A 26820-nucleotide genomic window follows, 5' to 3' on the forward strand; every position below is an offset into this window, starting at 1 on the left:
GAGAGCAGAGAGGGGCTGGTATTTGTTGGTACCATTAACCTATTTGGAAAGTTCAGAAGTTGCTGTTTTCCAAGTAGAAGCTTCAGTTGAAGCTATGGGAAGTGGTTAAAAGTTGGGTGACTGGTTAGAAATTAAGTAGGCGGAACGGAGGCCAAGAAGAAGCAGGTTTTGATGAACTGATTCTGGAAGGGATTTGAGGGGTCAAGTAAAGAGGTGGAAGCGCTTGGCTGCTGCTACCTCTGCCCCCTGTGTGCACACAAGGCAGGGACCAAGTTGAGGGCTGACCTTTAGGCCGCGATCCTCAACTTCAAAGAGCCCAGGACTTGCATCACCCGGTACATTCCTTTCCTCCAGCCTGAGGGAGATGAGGGGGCACTTTAGCCTCAGGGAACCAAGGTGAGCACAGGTCGCAAAGGGCGCTCCAGCGCTGGCTAGGGCAGCTTGGGCGGGGTGCTAAACTCCTGGAGAGCGTGTTTGCAGGGAGGCGGACGCGGTGGGCGGAGCCAGGGTGGGGGTGGGACCAGACCATTCCGGAAGGAAGTGGTTCCGGGTCTCCTGGACCCGCGGGGGCGGCTGGGTGTTTGCTGGAGCAGGAGGCGGGAGCTGAGCGAGGGGCTAGGCCTGGAGGGACCTTGGGGCGGCTGTGGTGTTGAAGGCTTTGGCGACAGCGGCGGCTATGGCGGCGACTTCACTGCGGGGTGAGCGGTCCCGGGAGCAGGCGGAGCGAGGAGGCCCCGGCCTGCGAGGGAGGGAGGGTGTGTCCTTCGCTCGGGAGAGGCGGTTCTCACGGTGGCGGGAGGGGCGGCCGGGAAGGGGCGGCGGGCAGGCTCGGCTTCTCCAGGGACCGCGTCCCCTTCCCCCCTGCCCCACGCTGGGCCGGCGCCTTCCCTCTGCAGCTGTCGCCCGCGCGGCTCAGGCTCCCGGCGTGCGCTTGGCTCTCCGGCGTTTGGTGGCTGTCCCGTCGGTGCCTTTCCTGAGCCGCCGCGAGTGGCGCGCGGCACCTGCCCGCTGCCCCCCGTCCTCCCCGCCCACGGCCTCGGGCAGGTGGCGGCTCCTCTCTCGGAGTGTCTGTCCCGGGGACCAGGAAGGGGGCGGTGCCCGGGGACCGAGCCCTTGTTCCCCCGGCGGCCGCGGACCCGTCGCCCGCGGGACCGGAGCTCCCGCTTTGTCCGCGAGAGATGCTCTGGCCGCGGTAGCCGAATCTCCCAGGGAGAACGTCGAAGAGTACTGACGACCGCTATGACGAATTTAGTCACCCGTGCCACTGTCATGACTGTCCTAGAGACACTTAGCTCCCTAAATGTTTTCCTTTTGGGGGGCTTTTTGAGCTACTCCTTGAGGGATCACTTTTCTGGGAGAAATTACAAACTACTGGTAGAAAATAGGGCCCGTGAGGCTCCTGGTCAGGCAACCTTTGAAACACATTTTTTCTTCTGTAGCCCCTGGGGTTAAAGCCCCGCCCTCCCCCAGGCCAAGCAAGCACTCCACATAGAGCTGTGTATCTATTGAGACAGTGACTCATTCACCTCAGGCTGGTGTTTAACTCATTCTATAGGTCAGACAGGCGTCGAACTTTCTAGACCCCTTCCTTATCCCCCTGAGTAGTTGGTATTCTAGGCCTGCACTGCCAGGCCTGAGAAGTTGTAAAAAAGTTTTTCTAGGTGTGAACAGGTCCAAAATAACTTAAAAAGGCTTTGCTGCAGTTTCATAATGAACCTTGTTTGTTCATTTATGTTTTTTTTGAGAGTCTTCTAGCCCAGGCTGGTCTTGAACTCACAGTGTACCAAGGCTGACCTTGAATTTCTGATTGTCCTGCCTTTGGCTTCTAAACACTGGGATTACAGTTGTATGCCAGTCATGCCTGCTTTATTTATTCAGTTTCTCATTTAGTCCACTTAAAAAAATACTTTCGTGTTTTTTTTTTTAAAGTGAACAAGGGATTTGAAGTCATAACTTCTTTGAATTATAATATATCTGATTATCTTGGCCAAATCACTTAACTTTTTCTAAGGTATTTCCTCAACAGTGAACAAGGGGTTATAATGTGTTTGCCTTACCTTTCTTTTTTTTTCTTTTTTCTTTTTTCTTTTTTTTTTTTGGTTTTTCTAGACAGGGTTTCTCTGTGTAGCTTTGCGCCTTTCCTGGAACTCACTTGGTAGCCCAGGCTGGCCTCGAACTCACAGAGATCCGCCTGGCTCTGCCTCCCGAGTGCTGGGGTTAAAGGCGTGCGCCACCACCGCCCGGCTTGCCTTACCTTTCTTTTAGGGTCATATGAGACTTTTATGGAAAGTACATTTCATATAATTTGTCTTGTTTCAGTTTTTGCTTTCTTATAAAAATTTTAGAGCACAGAAGCATCTTGAAGCACATAAAAATTTTAAACGAAATTTCTTGGGGCTGGGAAAAATGGCTGTATAGCTGTGTAATCATGATGAGGGCCTGAATTCAGATCTCCAGTACTTGAATAAAAAGCCAGAGCTGCAGTAATTACCTCTAACCCCAGTTCTCAAGAGGCACAGACAGGAGGGTCCCTTGCTGACCATCCAGTTAAGCTGAAATGGTGAGCTTTGATTGGATGAAAGACTCCTGTCTAAACACATAATTGAGGAAGATGTCTCTTTCAGGTCTCCACATGGTTGCACACATATGAACACGTATACAAGGAAGGATATGCACACACACACACACACACACACACACACATCACACAAAGAAGTTTTTGAAAGTTGTTTTGGGGCTAGGCATGGATTTCACTTGGTAGAGTACTTGCTTAGAATGTTTGAAGCCATGAGTTCAATTTTCAGCACTCAAAAGTTAGAGACAAAAGATTACAGATTCAGGGGTGTGTGTGTGTGTTTCTTGCAGTACTGTGAATAGAGCCCAGGATTTCCTCTATGCCAGACAATCACTGTACATAATTAGCTGTATCGCTAGCCCTCAGTTTTTGATGGTGTGTGTGTGTGTGTGTGTGTGTGTGTGTGTGTGCGCGCGCGCGCGCGCGCGCGTGCGCGCGCGCTTTTTGATTTTGCTTTTTGGAAAGCAGTATGCCATTGTGGCCCAAGCTTGCCTCAGCTATTGAGTGTTTTTACAGGTATGTGGCACCATGGGTGGCTGAAGATCACAAGTTTGAGGGCAGCCTAGGCACTTTCTTAAGACCCAGTTTCCCTAGGTGTAATGGCGCACACCTTTAATCCCAGCACTGGGGAGGCAGAGGCAGGCAGATCGCTGAGTTCTAGACCAGCCTGGTATATATAGTGGGTTCCAGGCCAGAGCTATATAGTGAGACCCTGTCTTGAAAAAAACAAACAAAACAAGCAAACAAAAAACCCAGAAAAGCCAAACAAACAAAAAGACGCAGTTTAAAAAACTTCTGTAATACTCTTTGGCCCCATACCACACTCTTTCAAACTCTGATTTGAAGTTCATTTTATTCTTCATAGTGTATACTTGTATATTGAACATAGCTCCTTTTTGGGGGTGGGGTTTCAAGACAGGATTTCTCTGTGTAGATCAGGCTGGCCTCGGACACCACCACCGTCTGGCCTTTCATTTGTTTTTTGAGACAGAGTCTCTTTTAGACCATCTTGACTTACTTTTGTAATCCTTTTGCCTCGGCCTCCTTCATGCTGGGATTATGGGATTATAGGCATATGCCACCACACCCTACTCAACTTGTCTTCCTTCCTCCATTCATGCTTTTCTTGTGACAGTGTCTCATACAGTTCAGACTGGTCTCAAACTTAATATGTAGCTGAGCATGAGTTAGAATTTTTGATCTTCTGCCTTTATCTCTTTAAGTATTGGGATTTAAGGCATGTGTGTATCTCACCTGGTTTATAGCAATGGTTCTCAACCTTCCTAATGCTGTGACCCTTTAATACAGTTCCTTGTGTTGTGCTGACCCCCAACCATAACATTATTTTTGTTGCTACTTCATAATTGTAATTTTGCTACTGTTATGAATTGGGATATAAATATCCATATTTTTTGATGGTCTTAGGGAACCCCTGTAAACTGGCCACTTGAACAACCCGAAAAGGGTTGTGACCCCCAGATTGAGACCCACAGGTTTGTGTGGTTCTGGGAACTGAACCTAGGGTCTCATGCATGCTAGGCAAGCACTATACTAAGCTGCATCCCCAGCCTCCTTCCTTTGCTATTTTAAATGGTTTTTATCTTGTAAATGAACACATATTTGTTGTTTAATTTTTACTGATAGATATATTTGCTACAATGAATTTGTGTGTGTCTGTGTGTGTCTATGTGTGTCTATGTTTATGTCGGTGTTGCATGCATGTCAAGGCCAGAGGTTTGATATCAGTTGTCTACCTTGATTGTTGTCTATCTCATTTTTTAAATTTTTATTTATTATTATTAGAGTTGGAAGGTGTGCTCATGTATGTGCTGGGACACATGTGGAGGTCAGAGGACAGTGTTGTGGAGTCATTTCTCTTCATCTACCTTTACATGGGTTTGGGGGATCAGACTTATTTTGCCATGCCCGTGTGCCAAGCATCTTTATATACTGAGCCAGCTCATTGTCCTCTGTCTTACTTTTGAGACTGAGTCTTTCACTGAACCAGGAGTTCATTAATTGTGCTAGATTAGCTGACCAGCAAATCCCTCTCCAGCCCAGGGATTACGGTTGTGCGGCAGGCAGTACCAGCTTTTATGTAGGTGATGAACTCAAGTCCTCAGACAAGCATGGCAAACATTTTATTGATGGAGTGTTCTTCAGCCTCATAATTTTTACCTGATCACTGTTTTTAGTGCATCTCATAGGATTTGATTGTTTAGTTAGTTTTTGTGTCTGTGTGCACACACACACAAATACACACCCCACTTGAGACAGAGTATTCCTCTATAAACAAGACTGACTTTATGCAGACAGAGTATTCCTCTATAAACAAGACTGACTTTATGCGCTCTTTGTAGACCAGGCTGGCCTCAAATTCATAGCTATCCTCCAGCTTCAGCCTCCAAAGTGCTAAGATTATAGGTGTGAGCCACCATACTTGGCTTCATTGTCATTTTTTAATTTATTTTTAAATAAACAGCTCTTTATGGCTGGAGAGATGACTCAGCAATTAAGAGCACTTGTTTCTCTTGTAAAGAACTTGGATTCAGTTCCCAGCACCCACATGATTGTTCACAACTATTGAAACTTCAGTTCCAGTTTATCTGATGACCTTTTCTGACCTTAGTGGACACCATATGCACACATGGTGCACATACATACAGGCAGACCAACACTCATACACATGAAGTAAATTTTAAAAAGACTCACCATTTTTACACTTATTTAGTATATATTTTTGCATGTTCATGCCATGGCATGTATGTGGAAGAGAGAGAGACTTGTAAGCCCCCCTCTCCCTTTTTGGTTTTTTTGAGACAGGGTTTCTCTGTAGCTTTACGCCTTTCCTGGAACTCACACTGTAGCCCAGGCTGGCCTCGAACTCACAGAGATCCACCTGGCTCTGCCTCCCGAGTGCTGGGATTAAAGGCATGCACCACCACCACCCGGCTTCCTTTTTTTTTTTTTTTTTTTTTTTTTTTAAACATGGGTTCTGGGGATCCAACTTATGTCTTTGTGTTAAGGTAACATGCTTTCTGTGACCGTTAGAACAATCTATGCTTGATCTCCTCACTTCTGCTTTCCCCTTTCTTCTGAGTACTTACTCATCACCCTCTTATTCCTGTGGTCTCTTGTTGCAAAGGCTTTCCTGGGGAATTTTTATTCATTGCATTTGTAAATACTGAATTTGCATTTAGTGTGGAATCTTTTTGCATAATTTACCCATTTTAAGTGTACAGTTCAGTATTTTTAGTATTTTCATACAGTTGTATAAACATTACAATAAGTTTAATTCCAGAATAGTTCTTCACCCAAAAAGCTCTTGTTGGGTTTGGTGGTAGATGCCTGGAATCCCAGATCTTGGGAGATCTAAGGAGGGAGTACTAGGCATTCAGTGTTATCATTCTCACCTACACAGCAGGTGTGAGGCCAGCCTTCCTGACAGGAAATCCTGTTTCAAAAAACCTAAAAAAAAAAGAAAAGAAAAAACCAGTAAACCATTAGCCATCATTCCATTTCTTTAGATTTGCTTATTCTAGATATTTTACATTTAATGAAATTATACAATATGAGGTCTTTTGTGAATGACTTCTTACAATTAACATACTGCTTTGAGGTTCATCTATGTTGTAGCATGTATCAATATTTACTCCATATCTTATAGTTAGATATTCCACTGTATATGTATGACATATTTTGTCCATTCATGTCTTATTGTACATTTGAGTTGTTTCTACCTTTTGGCTATTATGAATGTTCCTATGAACATTGTTGTAAAAAGATTTGTATGAACATGTTTCCAATTATTGTGGTTATGTATACCTGGAATGGAATAATAGTTGGACCATATGGTAACACTATGTTTGACTTTATGAGTAACTGCTAGACTTTTCTAAAGTGGCTGACTATACCATTTACATTCTCACCAGCAGTAAGGATTGTATTAACACTACATCCTTTAAACACATGTTATCATCTAATGTTGTAATTATAGCTGTCTTCATGGGCATGGAGTGGTATCTATTATAATTTTGATTTGCATTCCCCCAATGACTGGTGGTTTTATGTGCTTATTAGCCAATTTTATACATCTTTGGAGAAATGTCTGTCATCTCTTTGTCCATTTAAAAAGTTTGATTGATACTTAGTTGTATTCTTTTTATATACTGATGAAATTAAGTAATTCAGGATTATATAGGCTTTTTAAAGTAATCTGCATGCATTTCTTTATAAGATAAATGATTTGTAAAGAAAAAATGTTCATTCATTGGGTTATCTTTTGACTTTTTTTCTCCCTCTTCATTTTACATTTTTTTATTTTTACTTTCTTGGTGGTATTTTTTTTTTTAGGATTTAATAACAAGACTTTAATTACTTGGTCTCTTTTCCTGTGATCATATCCATGTGTAAATGTTGACAGTGCAGTACTGTTAGTTGTTCAAAACAAACAAGTATAAAAATAACAGCTCTATTTACGCTTTTTTTTTTTGAGACAGGGTTTCTCTGTGTAGCTTTGTGCCTTTCCTGGAACTTGCTCTGTAGCCCAGGCTGGCCTCGACCTCACAGAGATCCACCTGCCTCTGCCTCCTGAGGGCTGGGATTAAAGGCCGCCGCCGCTGCCGCCGCCACCGCTGCCACCACCACCTGGCTCTATTTAGGCTTTTAATCCCAGAACTTGGGAGGCAGAGGCAGGTGGATTTCTGTGAGTTTTAGGACAGCCTGGTCTGCAAAGTAAGTTACAGGACTACACAGAGAAACGTCTCAAAAAACAAAACAAAAATCCAAAACAACGACAAAAAAGCCAGCTCTACATACTGCACAGATCATTTAATTAATTTTGCTTTTCTAGCCATCCATGAAACAGCTTTTAGATTAGAATTGGAAAATACTTTCAACATGCAGTAATGAAAATAGCCAATAGTTTGCAGAAAATATACTTAAAGTTTCATACTCCAACATTATATAAGCCTGTTAATAATAAGATCTTAGAACTCAGGACAGAAGTCTGCCTTGGAGTCTTCCTTTAGTAGGGAAGCAGGCTCAGAGCTAAGGCCTCTTACTGCTACCCAAACTGGTCTGTGCGGTTTCAGGCTGCTTGCTCAAGGCTAGACTCCTAGGAGGTGCACAGAGGTGGGGACAAACCTTTGATCGTGTGCAGGAACCTTTTGAATGCCTAGGGGAAGGTCCCCAGCTCAGCCTGGGCCTTGATGGCTTGCTCCTCTATCCTGGCCATGCTGTTGCCAGGGTTATCTTCGTGAATGCCTCAAGCTTGTGGATCTTGCCGTGGACATACATCATCTCAGCAATTTCTCATGAATGTACCACACTCCCTCACTGACCACGTGGGACAAGTCTCCGTGAATTGTGTCCAGCATGCTGGTGAACTCATCCAACCAGGCAAGCGCAGGTCCTTCATACTGACATTCAAGGCCTCCACCTTGGGACTTGGGCTTCAGTCTGGCAGGCAAACAGGCCCATGGTATTGCAGTACCAGCACATTGCAGCCCTGTGTGTCCTTGGGGTGGTCTCCCACAGTCCAATGCACCTGACATGCTACTGTGGCTCTGTGACATATGGCCATGTCCCCAACTCCACATGGTACCCAGCAGCCTGGCTACTAGCCTGGTAGTGGGCCCCCTAGCTGCCTTCCATGGCCTGCTTCAGCAGCTTGGCTTTCCTTGGTAGATTTCTTCACAGCGTAAATTTTCAAGTTTGATGAATCCTAATTAATTTTCTTCTTTTGTTGCTTGTATTTTTAGTGTCATATCTTAGAAATTATTGCCCTATTCAATGTCACAAAGATTATACTTGTTTACTTTTAAGTTTTGTGTATTTAGTTCTTAAATCCATTTTGTTTGTGTGTGCATATGTCTGTGTACATGACATTTGGGTTGTATATTGTATATTGGCTGGTACAAATTCCTTAGTTCACATTTTTCTTTCATTGAGGCTTTTAAAAACGAGCTTTATTTTCTTTGTATTTAAGCTTTGAAAATGCTGGTGGTGGTTCTTTCCCCTCTACTGTGCTAGGGGGAAACCAAAAGCCACAGATTTATAAGTTATTAGTTCTTCTGTGCTTGAAAATCTTCATGTCTTTATCTTTAAATCAAATAGTATTTAGTAGACTATATTTCAGAGATGAAAGTTGTATATCTACCTGAGATAGCTTGATGAACCCTATTTTAGCTATTTTTCTATTACTAGAAGGAGGTTTTCTTTTTTCCCTCTGTAAGATTGGAGGTTAAACCCAGGGTATTGAACATGCTAGGTGAGTGATCCACTGCTGAACTATGTCATCTGCCTTAGTTTTCTCAAACTGTGATTTGAAATATTAGTCTAGTTCTGTCTCAGAGTTGTCTTGTTTTCGGTTTGATTTGAAATTATGAGACGGCCTTGCTGTGTAGCCCTGGCTTGTCTCAATCTTGGAGCAGTCCTCCTACCTCAGCCTCCTGAGTGCTGGGATCACACACATGCAATGCCATGCCTGGCTCTGTTCTTTTTCAGGAACTATAGTCACACAAACATTACTTTACTTTTCTTGGATTCCTGTAGCTTTCTGCCTAACTTTGTCTCCTTCTTCCTCTCCTCCCAGTGCCATTCTTATTTTTCCCATTGTTTTACTTCAATGTCTTCTTTTGATGTACTTGATTACTACATTTTCACTTGAGTTTATTCTCCCTTGAGTAGATTGTAAGTTCTGCTTTTGAAAAACTAAACTTTTAGTCCCTCCCTGCATATACCTGAGTTCAGTTAGCTTTTTCATTTCTTATATTTCTGTTTTGTTTTTATCTGATGTTGGTTTGTTTCTTTTAGTTTAGTTCAAGATAGGGATTCTCACATAGGTATATGTCACTCTGATTTTCTAATTTAAGGTGATTTTTAAAATAGTCTCATTTTTTTAAAGATTTATTTATTTATTTATTATGTATACAGTGTTCTGTCTGCATGTATACCTGCAGGCCAGAAGAGGGTGCCAGATCTCATTACAGATGGTTGTGAGCCACCATGTGGGTGCTGGGAATTGAACTCAGGACCTCTGGAAGAGCAGTCGGTGCTCTTAACCTCTGAGCCATCTCACCAGCCCCAATCTCATGTTTTTAATACACAACATTTAATTCTCTTTTGAGTATAGATTTGTAGTTTTCTTCTGCTTCATGTTTTTTGGAGAGGAATTTTCCTCAGGTGAGAAATTTTCTTTTACTGTTTGTCAACAAATAGATGCTGTCCAGTGTTAATTTTTAAAATAAAACTCATGACTACAAACTAATATTTCAATTTTATTTCCTGAGTTCTTAATAGGGTTGAGTATCTTCTCGTTTGTTTGTTGAACATTGCAATTCCTATTCACTGAAAAATAATACTATTTAGTGAGGTAGAGCAGGATTTATGAGGAACTGATTGGGGGTGGGGTTCAGGAATTTGCTATACTTTACAGTACCCTGTAGGTTACTGCTTTTACAAGGTTAGAGTCTAGAGAATAGTCGAAGGCGGGAGATGGAAATTTTGAGATTGGTGGTTTATGGGGAGTATAGAAAACCATGAACCTGAATGCTGGGGAGAGTATAGATGATGAGAAGTTCAAGGATTGAAGTCACTGTAAGAAAAATGAGCTCACTGTAAAGGATCAGTTTGTTAAGAGGGGGAAAAGAAGTCAAAGTGAAGGAGGAATAGAAGGAGAATCTACTATACATTTGCCGGTTAATTTCATTAGTGATTTTAGCTAGAATAGTTGGGTGCAGTGGCTGGAGGTGGGGGTGGAAAACTAGCTTGATAATGGGATTAGCAAGATTGGGAGGAGAAAAACCAGAGATAATGACTATGGCTTATGACAGCTTTTTTCCTGCTTTAAATATATATGTATATTATAATTATATCATTTCCTCCCCTAACTCCTCCTATGCACCCTCCTTGCTCTCTCAAATTCATGGCCTCTTTTTCTTTAATTGCAGTTACATATATACATGTATATTCCTAAATACATGAATATAATTTACTTCGCTTTTTGAAGAATTTGGTTGTCATGGAGAGATAGGCTAGCCCCAGGGCCATATGGTTCCAGAGGGATGGGAACATTATGCAGGGTTATGGGAAGGAACTGATGGAGAAGGAGAGAGATTTTAAAGGAGAAAGGGAGTTGCTGCAGTCTGGTCCTTCAGCTGAATAAGGATGTGTTCGGCTAAGGTGGCCTCTTTGAGCATTAGTGTTCTCTTCAGCATCCTCCTGGGAGTGAATGACCCTGCCACCTGGGTGTCTGTGTTCATGGGTAGACAGTGTATTCACTGCTTTGGGTCCTTTACACTGTACTCTGAAGCGGCACTATAATTAGGATTATCATCTGTTTCTGACATCTCAATCACAACCAGATTGGTTTTTGTCTGTTATTTTGAGTTCTTTTAAAGCTTTTGTCCATTTAATTAACATTGGTGTTAGAGGAAGGAAATTTAAATAGGATGAACAAACATTTTCTGTAAAAGGCCAGGTAGTAAATATTTTATACTTTATATGCTACATCTTTCTTGCTGCTGCTTCTTTCAACAATAATTCCTCCTTTTTCTGGTCCTTTGAACACCAGGGTCGGGATCTAGCAATCTCTGTTAACCATCCTTCCAGGTAATTCCATTGTACACCAAAATTTGAGAATCTCTACTCCAAGGTATATATTTGTGTGGGATTGCTCAGTGTTTAGATATGGGTATGTTCAATATTTTGGGGCTATTTCCAAGCTACTTATAGTCGTGTATATTCTTGCAGTACATGAGTGTTCCCCTTGGGCCATACATTTGCCCGTATGTATGTATGTATGTGTGTATGTATGTATGTATGTATGTGTGTGTGTATGTATGTGAGGGGTCCTTCTGTGCCATACATTTGCCTACTCTCCAAAATAAGGACTTCATATTTTTTTTTATTTAATGGGTGTGAAATGGCTGGTTTTTTATTTGCATTTTCCAATTACTAATTCATCTCTTACATTCATAGGTTATTTGAGTTTTGGTTTTGGGATACACTGTTTAGAGACTTTGCCTATTTAAATTACTATTACTATGTAGATAAATAAAATGTGTTGAAATAATCACTGAGCAAATCCAGAATACCTACGGAGAAAGAAATTCAGAATTTAAAAAAGGAAAGAAATTCAAGGAAGAGCCCTGGGACAGTGGGAGTGGGGTCAAGCAATTTAGGACAGCACAGGCAAACTGAGGCAAGGGCATTGATATAGGGGTCCAGCATGACCTGTTTAGGAAAAAAACAAGGAGTTTGATTTGGACTGTTAGGGTTAAGTAGAGGAAAACAGACACTTAAAGTTAAAAAAAAGTGTGTTGTATATTATCATCATCATCATCAACAACATCATTATTTTGTTTTTTTCAGGACAGTGTTTCTCTCTGTGTAGCCCTGGCTGTCCTGGAACTCACTCTGTAGCCCAGGCTGGCCTTGAACTCACAGAGAGCCACCTGTCTCTGCCTCCCAAGTGCTGAGATTAAAGGCGTGTGTCACCACACTTGGTTTAATTTAATCTTTTACTAATAGTGAAACATTAGGATTAATTTGACTGGGTTTTATTTTGCTTTCCTTTCTTGTTATAAATATATGTTCTTGTTTTTTCCCACTTAAATTATTTACTTTTTAAGACTTTTTTGTTTTGTCTTGAGACAGGGTTTCACTGTGTAGTTCTGGCTGTCCTGGAACTCACTTTGTAGACCAGGCTGGTCTTGAACTCACGAGATTCCTTCCCCCTTTCTCTTCCTCCTGAATGCTGGAATTGAAGGCATGAGCCACCATTGCCAAGCAAGACTTTTTTTTGTTTGTTTCTCGAGACAGGTTTTCCCTGTAGCCTTAGAGCCTGTCCTGGAACGCACTTTGTAGACCAGGCTGGCCTCGAACTCACAGCCTCCTGAGTGCTGGGATGAAAGGCATGCGCCACCACGCCTGGCTCGCAAGACTTATTTTATGTGTACGTGTGTCTACATGGATGGTTGTGTACCACTGTGTGTTGGATTCCAGAAGGGGGTGTCTGTTCTCCTGGAACTGGAATTATAGTAGGGGATCCAACCAGGTTCTTCTGCAAAAGCAGCCAGTGTTCTTATCTGCTTCATCTTGCCCTCCCTGCCTTAAAATTATTTTCTTACTGGGCAACAGCAGAAGCAGACAGGCGGATTCTGGGACCCAGGAGCCAGCCTCGTCCAATCCCCTGGTTCCAAAAAGAAACAAGGTAGCAAAAAGAAGCAGGAAAGAAATCGCGCAAGCGCAACTGAAGGTTGGAGGAGAAAGTGGCTGTCAGGCAGGAGAGACAAACGGCTGAAATTTCTGCTGTTCAGGAGCCCTTAATTTTTTGTCCTCTTTGTGGAGCTGAAAAGTCAAATCTCCAGAAAGAAGGGGTAAGGCTTGATTTTGATTTCTTTTCTTTTCCCCTGCTTTCTTCCCTCTTACACACTTCCTTTCTGTAATTTTTTCCCTCCCAGTTCGGGGTATTTCCCCCCCCCCGACCCCCCCACTCCCGAGTGGCCACTGGGGCGTGCGTGCATGGTCTCAGCACCTGGGTGGTGGCGGAGTGATGATAGTGGTAATGGCGGCTGGCTGCGGTAATGGCGGCAGCCGACATTTTGTAGAGATGTTTGTGCCTGCGCAGTGCTTTTCACGGCATTTGTAGGTGAGTTCACATGAATACTGAACAGAAGCGGTGGCACCCGCTATACCCCTTCTCTTCCTCTCCTGCACCAGAGGTGGTTTTGGAAATTTAAGGCTTCTCACTGCAGGAAAATCACCCCCTTCTTTCCCCCCTGTGCGAAGGCCAGCCACTGGGAACCCAGGATTAAAATTTGCTTGTATTTAAGCTAGTTTAGTACTATGCCCAAGTCAGTGCTTGGTTGGGTAGAGGAAAGGATAGCCAGTTCTATTTTTTCCTTTCTTTCTTTCTTTTCTTTTTTTGGAGGAGAATGGGTTTCGAGACAGGGTTTCTCTGGCTCTGGCTTGTCCTGGAACTCACTCTGTAGACCAAGCTGGCCTCGAACTCACAGAGATCCGCCTGGCTCTGCCTCCCGAGTGCTGGGATTATGGTGTACGCCATAATCTCCTGGCTCAGTTTTATATTTTTAATTTAATTTTGATTATTTGAGGCTAGTTTTGTAGCTGTGGCTAGGCTTGACTGCAATATTTAGAAACTGGCCTCGAACTCACAGAGATCAGCCTGCCTCTGCCTTCAGAGTGGGTTTTTTGTTTTTTGTTCTTTTTTGGTTTTTTTAAGACAGGGTTTCTCTGTGTAACAACAATGGCTGTCCTAGAACTCACTCTGTGACCATGCTGGCCTTGAAATCACAGAGTGCTGGGATTCAAGGCATGTGCCACCAGTGCCTGGCCAGGCTCATTTTTTATTTGTATTTTTTCATTTGATTTTGAGACCAGCTAGCCCTGACTGCCCTGGAACTCCTTTGTAAACCAGGCTCGCCTTGAAGTCCTGGAGAAACGGCTGCCTGCTCCAGCACTCGAAGTGTTTTGATTAGACTGCTGCTGCTGCGCCTGGCCACAATTCCGTGTTAGAATTACTGATGTTCAACGAGATCAGATGAATCCAAGGGGTAGGGAGATTCTTTACATAATACAAAGCCAACCTTCATTTTCCCCCTTTCCCCTTCTATAAATACAGAGCACCCTACTATTTAATAATCACTAAGACACTAGAAAAACACAGCAGATTAGTATAGACAAGGATCCATTCTACCTTCTAAAGCACTGTCTATGACAGTGGTTCTCAACATTTGGGTTGTGACCCATTTGGTGGGGTTGTGCATCAGATATCCTACATATCAGATATTTACATTACAATTAATAACGAGCAAAATTAAAGTTATGTAGTAGCAATGAAATAATGTTATGGTTGGGGTCACCACAACACGAGGAACTGTTTATTTTTTATTTTTATTCTTTGGTTTTTTGAGACACGGTTTCTCTGTGTAGCTTTGCACCTTTCCTGGAACCCACTTTGGAGACCAGGCTGGCCTTGAACTCACAGAAATCCGCCTGCCTCTGCCTCCCAAGCGCTGGGATTAAAGGTGTGCGCCACCACTGCCTGACTAAGGAACTGTTTTAAAGGGTCACAGCATTAGGAAGGCTGAGAACCACTGCTCTATGAAAAAGCAGAGAAGACAGAAAATAAACGTCAGAAAAGAATGAAATAATTTACTTAATGACAAGATATAGAATAAAATGAAAAGAGGTAAAATGATGCCTGAGGTTAACCTCTGGCCTTCACATATGTACACATAGGTAGTATTCTTTAAACCAGATCTTGAAAAGATTACCAAGACCAGATTAATATAATAAAACATTGCTGGTTTTTATAGCTGAGTCCTAATTTTGTACTGCTGCCTTAAGAATTTTAACTTAGAAAATTTTAAGTTTGCTTTGTGTTTGTTTTTCCAGACAGGTTTCTCCGTGTAGCCTTGGCTGTCTGGAACTTGCTCTATAGAGAAGGCTGGCCTCAAACTCAAAGAGATTCGAGTGCCTCTGCCTCCTGAGTGCTCGGTTTAGAGGGGTGTGCCACCACCTCCGAGCTATTATTTATATTTATGTGTATGGGTATTTTGCCTGTGTGTGTGTGTGTGTGTGTGTGTGTGTGTGTGTGTGTGTGTGTGTTTGTGTCTGTACTGCTTGTGTGCAGTGCTGGATGAAGGCAGAAGAGGGTGTCTGATCCTCTAGAGTTGTGAGCATCCGTGTGAGTGTTGGAAATTGAACCCAGCTCCTTTGGAAGAGCAGACAGTGCTCTTAACCACTAAGCCATCTCTCCAGCTCCCTGACTTTGAGAACTTTAACAACCTTGAATTATACACATACCATCTTTAAATTTTATCCTGAAGAAAACGTTTCCTTTTTCTCAGTTATGTTTATTTAATTGGATAGTACTTTAATCATGTCAGAAATCTTTGTCAGCTGTTATATCCCTTTGCAAAATCCTTGGTCTCTGAGCTTAAACATGGAGCTTTATTCCATCAATAATATGATTTTCCTGCAGTACATTCTGAAGTTCTCATGAAGAAAATTGAACTCAACCTATAACTCTGTGAAAGTCTATTTCTGTCAAAAACTATAGTGCACTTTAATGTATAGCCAAACTGAGCAAAGTGTTCTATCAGCTCATTTGATGCCATGGTTCAAGGACTTTTTCTGATCAAAGCAAGAGGCCAACCGCCCTTCACATGCAGTGCTGTAGTTCTTTTCACCACCAAGTCATAGGTCTGGAGACTGAAAGACTCTGTTCTAGAGTCACTACCCTAGAAAGCCTTTTCCAACTAACTTGGACCTTTTGTGATACTCTGAAGCATTTTGATTTTGTTTTTCCTTTTCTGTTTTGGGAAAAAACAAAATGGTCCTTTTTTTTCAACCTAGGACAAAATTTTGTTTACCATATAAAATCTTTTCCTTTTTTTTTTTCCAAGACAGGGTCTCACTGTGTAGCTCTGGATGTCCTGGAACTCACTATTTAGACCAGACTGGCCTTGAACTCTGCCTCTGCCTCCGAAGAGCAGAGAATAAAGGTGTGCATCACTATGCCCTGCTATAAAATCTTTTACCCCAAAAGATTCTTTATTTTGTGTGTGTATCTATGTGTGCATGTGTAGGCCAGAGGACAGCCTGAGTGTCTCTCCTCAGTCACCATCCATTGTGTATATGTGTGTATTGTATACATGTGTTTGGGGGGCTTTTGAGGCCAGAGGTTGATGTTGGGGTGGTTTTCTCAGTCGCTTTACCTTATTTTTTGTGTGTGTGTGTGTGTGACGGAATCTCTCATTGAACTGGGAGGTTGTCATCTCAGCTACACTGGTTAGCAAGCCCCTGAGATCTTTCTGTCTCTGGTCCCCAGTGCTGAGATTACAGACTTACACAGCCATGCCTGGATTTTACACAGGTACTGGGGATTTGAACCACAAGTATTCCTGGCTGCTCAGCAAGCAATTTTTAGCCATTCTTCCCCAGCCTCATTTGTTCTTTAGGTAGTTTCTCATTGGCCTGGCCTGTGCCAAGTAGTTTAGCAACCTCACTATCTCTACTTCCTGGGCACTAGATTTCAAGTGCATCCCATGGAGCTAGCTTCCCAACCCCTTTCTGTGTTTTTTTTATTTACTTTCCTGAAAGTACATGCTTATACCTTTGTTCAGATCTCTGTTTCTGTCTCTTTGCTGTAACTGGGATGAGGGCCCTGTAGAGCTTTGGTTATCCTCTGTACTTTTTGTGATCTCTGATGAGAGAACCAAGACTAGAGTATATTCCCCCAAATTAGGCATCCTGTTAATTCTGTACCCCTTTATAATTTCTAGATAAGGGTTCTGAGGCATATAGTTGAATGTGAAGGTGCCCACCTTAGGGCAGTTTGAAAGCCATGCTTTGAGAAAGCCTTTTATGCCCTACGCTGTAGAGTTAGAACTAAGCTGCAAAGGTTTCCCTCTTGATGTAGTTGGTGATCACAAAAAGATACTAGGTGTCTGACTAAACATGAAGAAGAGGAGGAAAATCCAACTGGATGCCTAGGCCCAGTCCAGGAATGGCTTAAAGATAACCCCCTAGCAATTCCCCCTGCCCATATAAAAATCACAATTTTACGAGAAGCATCAGCAAGTGGCTGAGAGCCTGACAATTCTTATGTCTTCATCACCAGTCAAAGAAGTGAAATAATGCTGGGCAGTGGTGGAGACCAAACAAGGGGTTAGGGTTGATAATGGCAGAGATGGGAGGCAAGAAGAGTGCATGCTGTAAGTGAAAGGTTATAAGGCAGTATCTGGGGGACAAACTGTGTTTTGGATCTGAAGATCTACTAAATAAGCCTATAGTAAAGTGCTTGCTTATTAAGACTTGAGTTCAGATCCTTAGCCTCTATGTAAAAGCCAGGCATAGTCGTACATATTGGGAAATCCAGAAATGGGAAGGGAAGGGAACCAAGACTGCGATTCTAGCAGCTTGATGGCTAGTTAGTCTAGCTAAAAAGGTATGCTCCAGGGCAATAAGAAACCTTACTGCAGAAAGAGAGAGAGGAAAATACCTGAAGTGAGGAAGTCAGCCCCTGGCACGCACACACCTAAAAAAAATCATTGTGAGTGTACCTCCTCATCCATAACACACAAAAATGAAGTTGATTTTTAAATCTTGCTAACAAACAAGATTAAATATCCTCAGTGTTAATCCACAATCAGTTCACCTCAACAGGGTCTTCTTCCTTTATTGAGGCTGGCGGAGGTGGGTGGGTAGGGGGTAAAATGCCTCAGGACGTGGTGTAGGGTGAGGGGATTTGGATTAGGTTTTAAGGTGATGTCCTTCTAGGAAAGCTCTTTCACTCAAGAATGGATTTGTACCTAAGTCATACATTAAATACTGTGTAGGTGGACTTCTTTCCCACCTGCCAGTTCCCAAATAACTGACAAGGAGACTTAATATAAATTATAAATGCTCAGGCTTATTATTAACTATCTCTTGCAATTTAAATCAACCCATTTCTATTAATCTATGTATTGCCACATGGTTTGTGGCTTTACTTGTCCTCTATCATGTCTTGTTCCTCTAGCATCTCCATGTGATCCCGCTGTGTCTGCCTAGTGACTCCTCTGCCTCTTCCCTTCTTCTTCCCAGTGTCCTTAGTCTGGGTTTCCCGCCTAACCTAATTCTGTCTAGCTATTGGCCTGTCAGCTTCTTTATTAAACCAACCACAGCATACTTTACAGTGTACAGAAGGATTATTCCACAGCAATACTGGTTGGGTCCCTGACCAGAAGACAAAAGAGTTGAAAGTCCTACAAACCAGAAAAGGTGAGCAGATAAGTAGTGGTAGCAGTAGAGAGTGGAAACCTTAGTACCTCCACTACTCAGATGAAGTTGCCTTGAAACTACTGCAGAAAAGGAATTGTAGGACGTCAGAATAGATAATACATGCTTTAGATTTAAAGCATAAAATGTTAACATGACAGGGGTTTCACAGGTGCTAAGATGTTACCAGGCCAGAGTAGTTTTTTCCCTGTTTTTTTGTTTTGTTTTGTGAGTATGCTGTTTTATTTTTTAGCGTTGGTATGAAGCAAAACTAGAGGTTTGTACATATCTCAAAAGGAAGTGGCCTAAAATTACAGACAAAAACGAGTCTAAAAATTGACAAACACACTGAATGTGTTTAATCCCACTATTGACGGGGCAGAGGCAAGTTAATCTCTGTAAGTTTGAGGTCAGCATGGTCTACATAGTAAGTTCTAGGACAGCTAGGGCAGTGTTGTGAGACCACATCTGTAGAAATAAGAATGGAAGGAAACCAGAACGGGGAAAATCTATCTGAGTATGAGCCTGGGAGCAAGCCAGAGCCGCATGATGGTCTGTCTATCCTTCTGTTCCTGCTTCCAGGTTCCTGCTTCAGCCCCAGCTCTGGTTTCCCTCAGTGGACCGAAACCTATAAGCGTAAATAAACTCTTTCCTCTCCCAAGTTGCTTTTGGTCACTGGTGTGTGAGTGTGTGTGTGTGTGTGTGTGTGTGTGTTTTCTCGAGACAGGGTTTCTCTTTGTAACAGCCTAACAGCCTTGGCTGTCCTGGAACTAACTGTAGACCAGGTTGGTCCTGAACTCACAGAGATCTGCCTGCCTCTGCCTCCCCCAAGTGCTGACATTAAAAGCAATGCACCACCACACCTAGTTTTAGCAAACTGAACATTATTTTTTGTGTGTGACAGAGTCTCATGCACACCGCAGACTGTCCTTAAATTTGGTATGTAATGTAGGGTGCTCTTGAACTGATCTGTTTACCTCTGCCTCTACCTCCTGTCATTTTTTTAAATTATAAAAACTTTTTTTAAATTACACTCATGATATTAATTACACTCAAGATATTAATTACATTTGTGGTATTCATTGATTACATTTGCAGTATTCATTCAATTATATTTATGATATTCATTAATTGCATTACTTGTATTGATTTATTACATTCATGATATTATGTCCTTATACTACTGTCCATTAGTGGGACTTTACCATCACATAAAACAGAGATTCTGTACTTAAGAAATCATTGCTCTATATTCCTTTCTTCTCCATCTTGAGATAACATCTAATCTTTCTGTCTCTATGAATTTGTATATTCTATGTATTTTGTGCAATACAATTCTATAGTATTTGTCCTTTTTTGAATGTAAAAACATTCAAAAAATAATACACAGATAGCTTGAACATAAAAACAGGTTATAATTCAAAAATCCAGGGATATTTTAAACAGTAAAATATTTTCTCTGTAGAAAATAGTAAAAATGATAACATTTCCCAATAAACCCTTTAAGCCAAATTATAGCTGAATTATACATATAAATATTGATTAAATTCTGGGATGCAGAAGAAACCTATCTTCAGCTGTTCAGAGAGCTATGTTTTTTTACTTAAATTGTAAAGTAAGTCTTCCCCTTCACTGTTTGTAAATTATAAAAGTGTTTTAATAATATATTTAACGCAGCATACCAAAAATAATCATTTTAACATATGCTCAGTATTCAAATATATTAATGAAGTGTTTTACATTCTTTTATTTTGCCAAGGCTTTGAAAGCTGATGTGTATCTTTTACATTGTTTTTGAAGCAGGATCTTGCTATGTAACCCATGCTGTCCTTAAATTTGGTATGTAGCCCAGGCTGCTTCAAATTCATGATCCTCGTGTCTTAGCTTCCTAAGTCTAGGATTATGTTACGATGCCCAGCTATGTTTTTATATTTTAAGGGGTTGTTTGGTTTTGGTTTTAGTTTTTTGAGCCAGAATTTCTCTGTGTAGCCATGGCTGTCCTGGAACTCACTCTGTAGACCTGGCAGGCTGGCCTGAAATTTACAGTGATCCATGTGCCTCTGCCTGCTGAGTACTGGTATTAAAGGCATGCACTGCCACTGCCTGGCTTAAGGGATTGTGTAGCAGGAATCTTGAAAGGTCTTTTAATAAAATCAAACCTGAGGCCAGTTATTGGGGTGAATGCTGGAAGATCAGAGAAGCAGAACAAGCCACAGCTACCTCACCTTGCCAGTTCCTCAGCTGATCCTGTTTCCTCAGACTGGAAGCCTCTGAGTCCTCATCCAAATGGGTCTCAGCTGAACTGTGCTGCTCCAAAGCCTGAAAGCTCAACCAGCCAAATGCTTAACCAGCCAAATGCTTGTAGTTTCTGGTCTCCACACCTTATATATCTTTCTGTTTTTGCCATCACTCCCTGGGATTAAAGTCTCACTTCTTGGGATTAAAGGCGTGAGTCACCATGCCTGGCTGTTTCCAATGTGGCCTTGAACTCACAGAGATCCAGATGGATTTCTGCCTCTGGAATGCTGCGATTAAAGGTGTGTGCTACCACTGCCTATCCTCTATGTTTAATATTGTGGCTGTCCTGTTCTCTGACCCCAGATAAGTTTATTAGGGTGCACAGTATTTTGGGGAACACAATACCACCACAGGATTGTTTTAATAAGACAGAATTAATAGACTTGATTCAGACCTTATGCTGTACAAAGTCTGCAATAGTTTCAGTGTAGTCCTTTATAGAAAACATTTGCTGATCCTTGATTGAATTCATTTTATCTTGACAGTATTTTACTAAGGTGGGTGCTCTTATTCCTGTTTTGCAGATCGGGAAATAGATGCATGGAAGAATTAAGCAGCTTTCTCTTTGCATTCATGAGAGTATACTGCAGACTTTTTTTTTTCAACAAATTTGCTAATGCTTTTATTTCTTTGCAGTGTAAAAAGTTGATCTGGTGGCTCATATGCTAAAGATGGCACGGTCAAGATCCAGATCCCCCAGGTGGAAGAAAAGGTGAGGAGTTGCATGTTTTACACAGTTAACTTGAATTTGGAAATCATCATTTCTGCTCAAGCTTCTATTTTAATAACCTCACTGGACCTGGCTGTTCACAATAGCCAATTGATCAGTATTTCTGGATCCAGGGAGCTGATGAATGTTTTTAATTGGGGCTGGCAGCTAGAATTAATCTATAATAGAAAGGAATGCAGTGACCACAACCAGAATGAGAAATGATTTTGAGAAGGTTACATTTTTTAAGCTAACAAGGTTTATAACTCTTCAGTGTAGGTTTCATTTAATTTTTCATAATATGTTTCAAGAAATTTAGTCAGATTTCCTATCCTCTTGGCAGAATAGTGGTTTTGAATAGCTCAATTATAGTTTACCTATTTTTTTTCTGATAGGTAGTATCAGTACTATAGTACACATGACTAGATTGGAATAATTCAACCAGTTTACTGATTGTACATCACCTACAGCCAAGTTCTGGGACTACAGATGCAAGTATGCCACCTTCTGTGGCCTTAGCAAGCACACAGTGGCTGGGGAGAGTAACATAATAGGAATTCTGATAGAGTGGGGCAAGTGCTGAGCTTCTGACTTGGGCAAAGCAGTCTGCATTTGTAGGGACAGAATAATTCTGCTTTGCAGCCAGTAAGTTTTCAGACTGACGAAAAGGACCATTGTTATGCACATTACAGATGAACCATGATTTTTATGTTAATATAGCTTGGCCATTGTGCTTGCTCCAATAATATGGTGAATCATCCGTCATTATATTTATGTAATTGGTTTTCATTTTATAAATGTCACAAAATCATGTTGTATTTGGGAGAAATTTCAAAAAGAAAAGAGAATGTAAAGACAAATAACTATAACATGGAAGATAGCACAGAGGTCATTTTATTTTATTCTTCTTTTAGTGAGGCTCTGGTAATGGGCACAGGGACTCTGCCAAGCTTAGTGCCTGGTTTTCTAATTCCTTCTCTGGGGTTTTTCTTTTTTTTTAAGAACTATAAAGGGTTTGACATTTTGGTCATACTTGCAAGCCAACATGCTAGTTTGCTACAAGGCCACTCCCATGTCAGAGACAGTCTCTCTACCTTCTAAGATCCCCTGAAGGCTTCAGAGTGGCTGGCTAGGTAGATGATGCAAAACAGTCACAGGTTCTGGGGTTATGACACAACTGAGTAACTTGAGTCACTTGTAGTAAGTATTATCTTATTATCATGGGCAGCAAACAAATAAGCCCTCTATCCCTAAGGGAGACCTTATCTCTATTTGCAAGGCTGTTTCCTAGGGAACCAAAGTTGTCAGTGCCTCTACTCATAAGGCATGCAAAACTCTAGAGACTGGACAGTTGTCTCCTAATAGACTCTTTGGGTCTCTTTTGCCCCTTTACGAGAATTAGAAATGCTAACCATTATAACAACTTTTTCCAGAAGTGAGTACTATACAGTAAGATATAAAGTATGATCTCAGAATAGATTTAAATGTGAATTAAGGGCTAAAGTTAAATCTTGAGTGTGTCATCCAGTCTGGAAGACATCTGTCTCTGACTGCCAGGTTCTCTCCTAAGCAGTAAAAAGAGATAAAAGTGCCCAGGAATTCCTCAGAGGCTCTAGTTGCTTCTCTTCCTGTGATGAGGTATAGCCAGAGTTTCTGCTTCTGATAAGTAGTATTTGCCAGTATGTCTAGCTTGGTGACTCTGGAAGATAGTATTGCCAGATCCACTGTAAATGTCCTAATGGGTACTGAAGAAGATAGATGTGCCTCCTTTCTTGTGTAAAGACACAGATTTGTCATTGAAAAGAAAGAGATTCATTCACAATTTTCCCCAATTATTTAGAAGATTCTTCTTCTTCTTCTTCTTCTTCTTCTTCTTCTTCTTCTTCTTCTTCTTTTTTTTTTTTTTTTGTTTGTTTTTCGAGACAGGGTTTCTCAGTGTAGCTTTGCGCCTTTCCTGGAACTCACTCTGTAGCCCAGGTTGGCCTCAAACTCACAGAGATCTGCCTGCCTCTGCCTCCTGAGTACTGGGATTAAAGGCATGTGCCACCATCACCACCACCACCACCACCACCACCACCACCACCACCACCACCACCACCGCCCGGCTTATTTAGAAGCTTCTTAGAGCAAGTAAATAAAAAAATTTCCAGGGCACACCTTTCTTACTGCTTTGGAGACATTAAGCCCTAAAGGAGATGATGAGAAATTGGACAGGTCACATGGGGTAAAGGTTCTCAGGTGCAAAGATGAGCTTTATCTTGTTCTTTCCTTATCTTTTTTTTTTTTTTGGCTTGCTTGTTTTGAGACAGAGTTTCACTGGCTGACCTAGTACTTAGTATATAGACTAGACTAGCTTCAAACTCAGAGATCTGCCTGCCTGTGCCTCCCAAGTACAGGGATTAAAGGTATGAGACACTGTGCCCAGTCCCTTCCTTATCTTTAAGGCTGAGTGACCTACAGTGTTTTCCATGAATATGGGAGTCTTCTCAGTGGAAATACAAATCTACATGCTGCCAGTGTCAAGGTACCAGGAAAGATAGATAAAGAGAAGCTATAATATAGCTGTGTTACAACACACTTTGACTAGAGTTCCAAGCTATTTAAACAACACATCTTTCAATTGATAGGGCAGAGATTTTAGAAAGAAAAGCAGTTTATGCTAGAAGTATTTATGGAGGGGTAGGCATAGTAGTCTACTCTTGTATTCCCAGCATACTGGGGGTAGAGGCAGAAAGATTGTATTAAGTATAGGGTCACCTTTGTCATCAGAGACAGTACCAGTTGGGCCAGCTTGGGTTATAGAGTGGGACTCAGGTTTTTTTCTTAAAAACAAAACAAAAAAGGAACCTAATATATGGAGGAAAAGTAGAGATTGATGTCTTAAGACTCTTCTCTTTTCTGCCCATGCTACCTGATAAGCTTCTTACTTTGGTACAACCTGGAGGGAGAGAACAGTCAGTTGGAAAAAGTATAAAATATTTCTGGATGTGAGTTTGGATTGTAGCATTATTGTCTTAAAATGCAATTTCAGAGGTCACATTCAGTTTTCTTGATATTCTTTGACATGTTTGTTCTTATTTCATTCATGCTTGCTTCTCACTTGGCTATTGAACTTGATGTAAGCTTTTCCTCATTGGCTTTTTGGAGTTGCTACATCTACTTTTGTTAGAACTTTGCTATCAGTAGTCTCTCAAAAAAGATTGTATTATGTACCTGGTCTGGTCCCCCTCCAATATGACAGGTATGTTTAACCGAGTTGAATGTGCTCATTGAATATATTAGTTTGGATGAAGAGAGTATGGTTGTCAGGTGGGACAAAAGAGTCATTAGATCTCCTCAACCCACTGTATAAATTACAGGTACATCTGTAACAGATTTCTATATTTACCTTGAGTATGTTAGTGGAATTCTAGGAAAGGTCAGTATTTTAGGTAGGTTACATTAAAACAAACAGTTAAATGTCTTAAAGTGAACTAAACTTTTCTGTGCTTGTTTACATAGGTCTTTGTCACCACAATCTAGAAATTTTGAATACTATGAGGAAAGACATTTCCATGGGCACTATGACCCTGATTATAGAAACGATTCAAAAAGACCATTTCCTTGGAGAATGGACGATGAGAAACATGGACAGAATAAACCAAGGATTCCCCCTCGTGTGAAGCCATATTATCGGTCTTATGAAAATAGATCACCTTCACCAAATGTAAAGTCTGTAGAAAAATTTGACACATATAAGCCTCACCAAGAATATTTCCCTGGAAGAGGGGATGATGATAGAAGATCTCAGTATATGCTCACATACTCAGAAAGTGCATCAACCTACACAGAGCACGAAAGAGATTGTTATCCCCCCAAAATGCAAGGAAGGTATATTCCAGATGAGCACAGAGTTAGAGGAAGTGGGAGGGGAGGGAAGCCATCTCAGATGGCACTGGCAGATTCCTGTAGATTTGAAGAGACATGGCATGAAGATGAATCAAGACACCAAAGGGTCCAAGAAGAAAGCTACCCTCAGTCACCCAGAAGAAGCTCAGAAGACTTTGATGCGAGGAACCATTTTCAGAAGAGGTACAGGGAATCATTAAGCCTGGGGAGTTTGGCATAAGGCCTCAAGTAAAAGAGTCTGTTACTTTTATGTTGACTATGATCACCTTTTTTTTTTTGTCTCAAAAGAGAAGAATATTTCTTTTTCAGATAATTCATACTGATAACTAGAATGTGTTTTTCTTTTCTCTTCTCTTTTTTTTCTTTTCTTTTTTGGTTGGAGACAGGGTTTCCCTGTGTAGCCCTTGCTGTCCTGGAACTCATTCTGTAGACCAGGCTAATCTTGAACTCAGAGATATGCCTTTACCTCCAGGGTGCTTGGATTAAAGTTATATGCCACCATGCCCAGCTAAAGTGAGAATGTTTTTAAAAGATGTTACTCTTTATGTGCCTTTATGAGTTGGCATGAGGTCCTATAGGTTATCTTGTCATTGCATGCTGCATTTTAAGGCCAGACTGCTCAATATTCTACACATTGAAATGTTTACTGCTGTGTATTGTCAATATAAACTTCTTTATGTCAACACAGGTACCCAGAGGATCATGATTTCAGAAAGTATGGCTACACATCAAAAAGACCTATGGATGTGGCAAGGTATGAAAATAGAGAGCCAACCAGAATCTCAAAGTGGAAGCCTGAGCATTCTTTTGTACCTTTCCAAGAGAAGAATGAAGAGTGGAGCTTCGGATCACAAAGCTATAGATACACCGAGAGAGAATACCCAGAGATAAGTTCAGCAACCAGAGTATCTTATGATTACCGTCACAAACATCATAAGCTCTCAGACAGCGAGCAGGACTTCCCCGATGGGAGATTTCCGAAGTACTTGAAGGCAGAAGACAGAAAATACAGTTCTCTAAAAGTTCCTGGAAATAGAGAGTCAGATTGTTTCAGTGCTACAAGAGGAAGAGAGAATGAGAATGAGCAAGTCAATGGGCCTTTTCAACTCTACAAGAAAGACGGCGTTTCCTATACTAAAACAAATATAACAGAAGCTGATTTGGGGCCTTGCAACGACACATGGAAGAAAAAAATAAATGATTGCAGAAAAGAGAGTACCTCTTCTAGTAAACAACTTGATGCAAGCCTAAAACATGAAGAGAAACGCTACTCATTTGTCAAGAAAAAATCACTTACTGTTCAAGTAGACATGAACAAGATGGACACATTTAGGTATTAACTTCTAAGTGTTTATTAATTGATTTTTTTTCCACTTTAATTTGCTGCTTCAAGATGGGATTTGTACTGTTGGTTAGAGTACATTGAGTGTTCACGAGATTACCAAGATTTTCCCCCAAAGTCCTGTAATGAAGACAAATTCTGTAGTTTAGTAATAGGTGGTGATCTAGTGTCTTCTGGTTCCTATATCATATCTGCAGATAATTCTTGGATTTAGGG

General features: G+C 41.4%; 1 protein-coding gene across 5 annotated transcripts in view; it reads left to right on the plus strand.

Annotated features, from left to right (window-relative positions):
* Positions 1-487: 487 nt before the first annotated feature.
* The window catches only part of Bclaf3 (BCLAF1 and THRAP3 family member 3), a 66768-nt gene continuing 40435 nt past the window's right edge, over positions 488-26820 (plus strand). Inside the window, exons 1-4 of one of the 5 annotated variants that reach the window (XM_015992137.3) lie at positions 488-698; positions 21302-21377; positions 24876-25445; positions 25951-26595. In XM_015992137.3, the coding sequence (XP_015847623.1) occupies positions 21328-21377; positions 24876-25445; positions 25951-26595 (1265 nt within the window). In that variant the 5' untranslated portion in view covers positions 488-698; positions 21302-21327. Of the gene's footprint in view, positions 699-16088; positions 16111-20849; positions 20905-21301; positions 21378-24875; positions 25446-25950; positions 26596-26820 lie in introns of those variants that run through there. The other 4 variants (XM_015992139.3, XM_015992140.3, XM_076562071.1 and 1 more) reach the window with 4 other exon arrangements.

This window comes from Peromyscus maniculatus, chromosome X (genome assembly GCF_049852395.1).
Source record: "Peromyscus maniculatus bairdii isolate BWxNUB_F1_BW_parent chromosome X, HU_Pman_BW_mat_3.1, whole genome shotgun sequence".
Classification (NCBI taxonomy): Eukaryota; Metazoa; Chordata; class Mammalia; order Rodentia; family Cricetidae; genus Peromyscus; species Peromyscus maniculatus.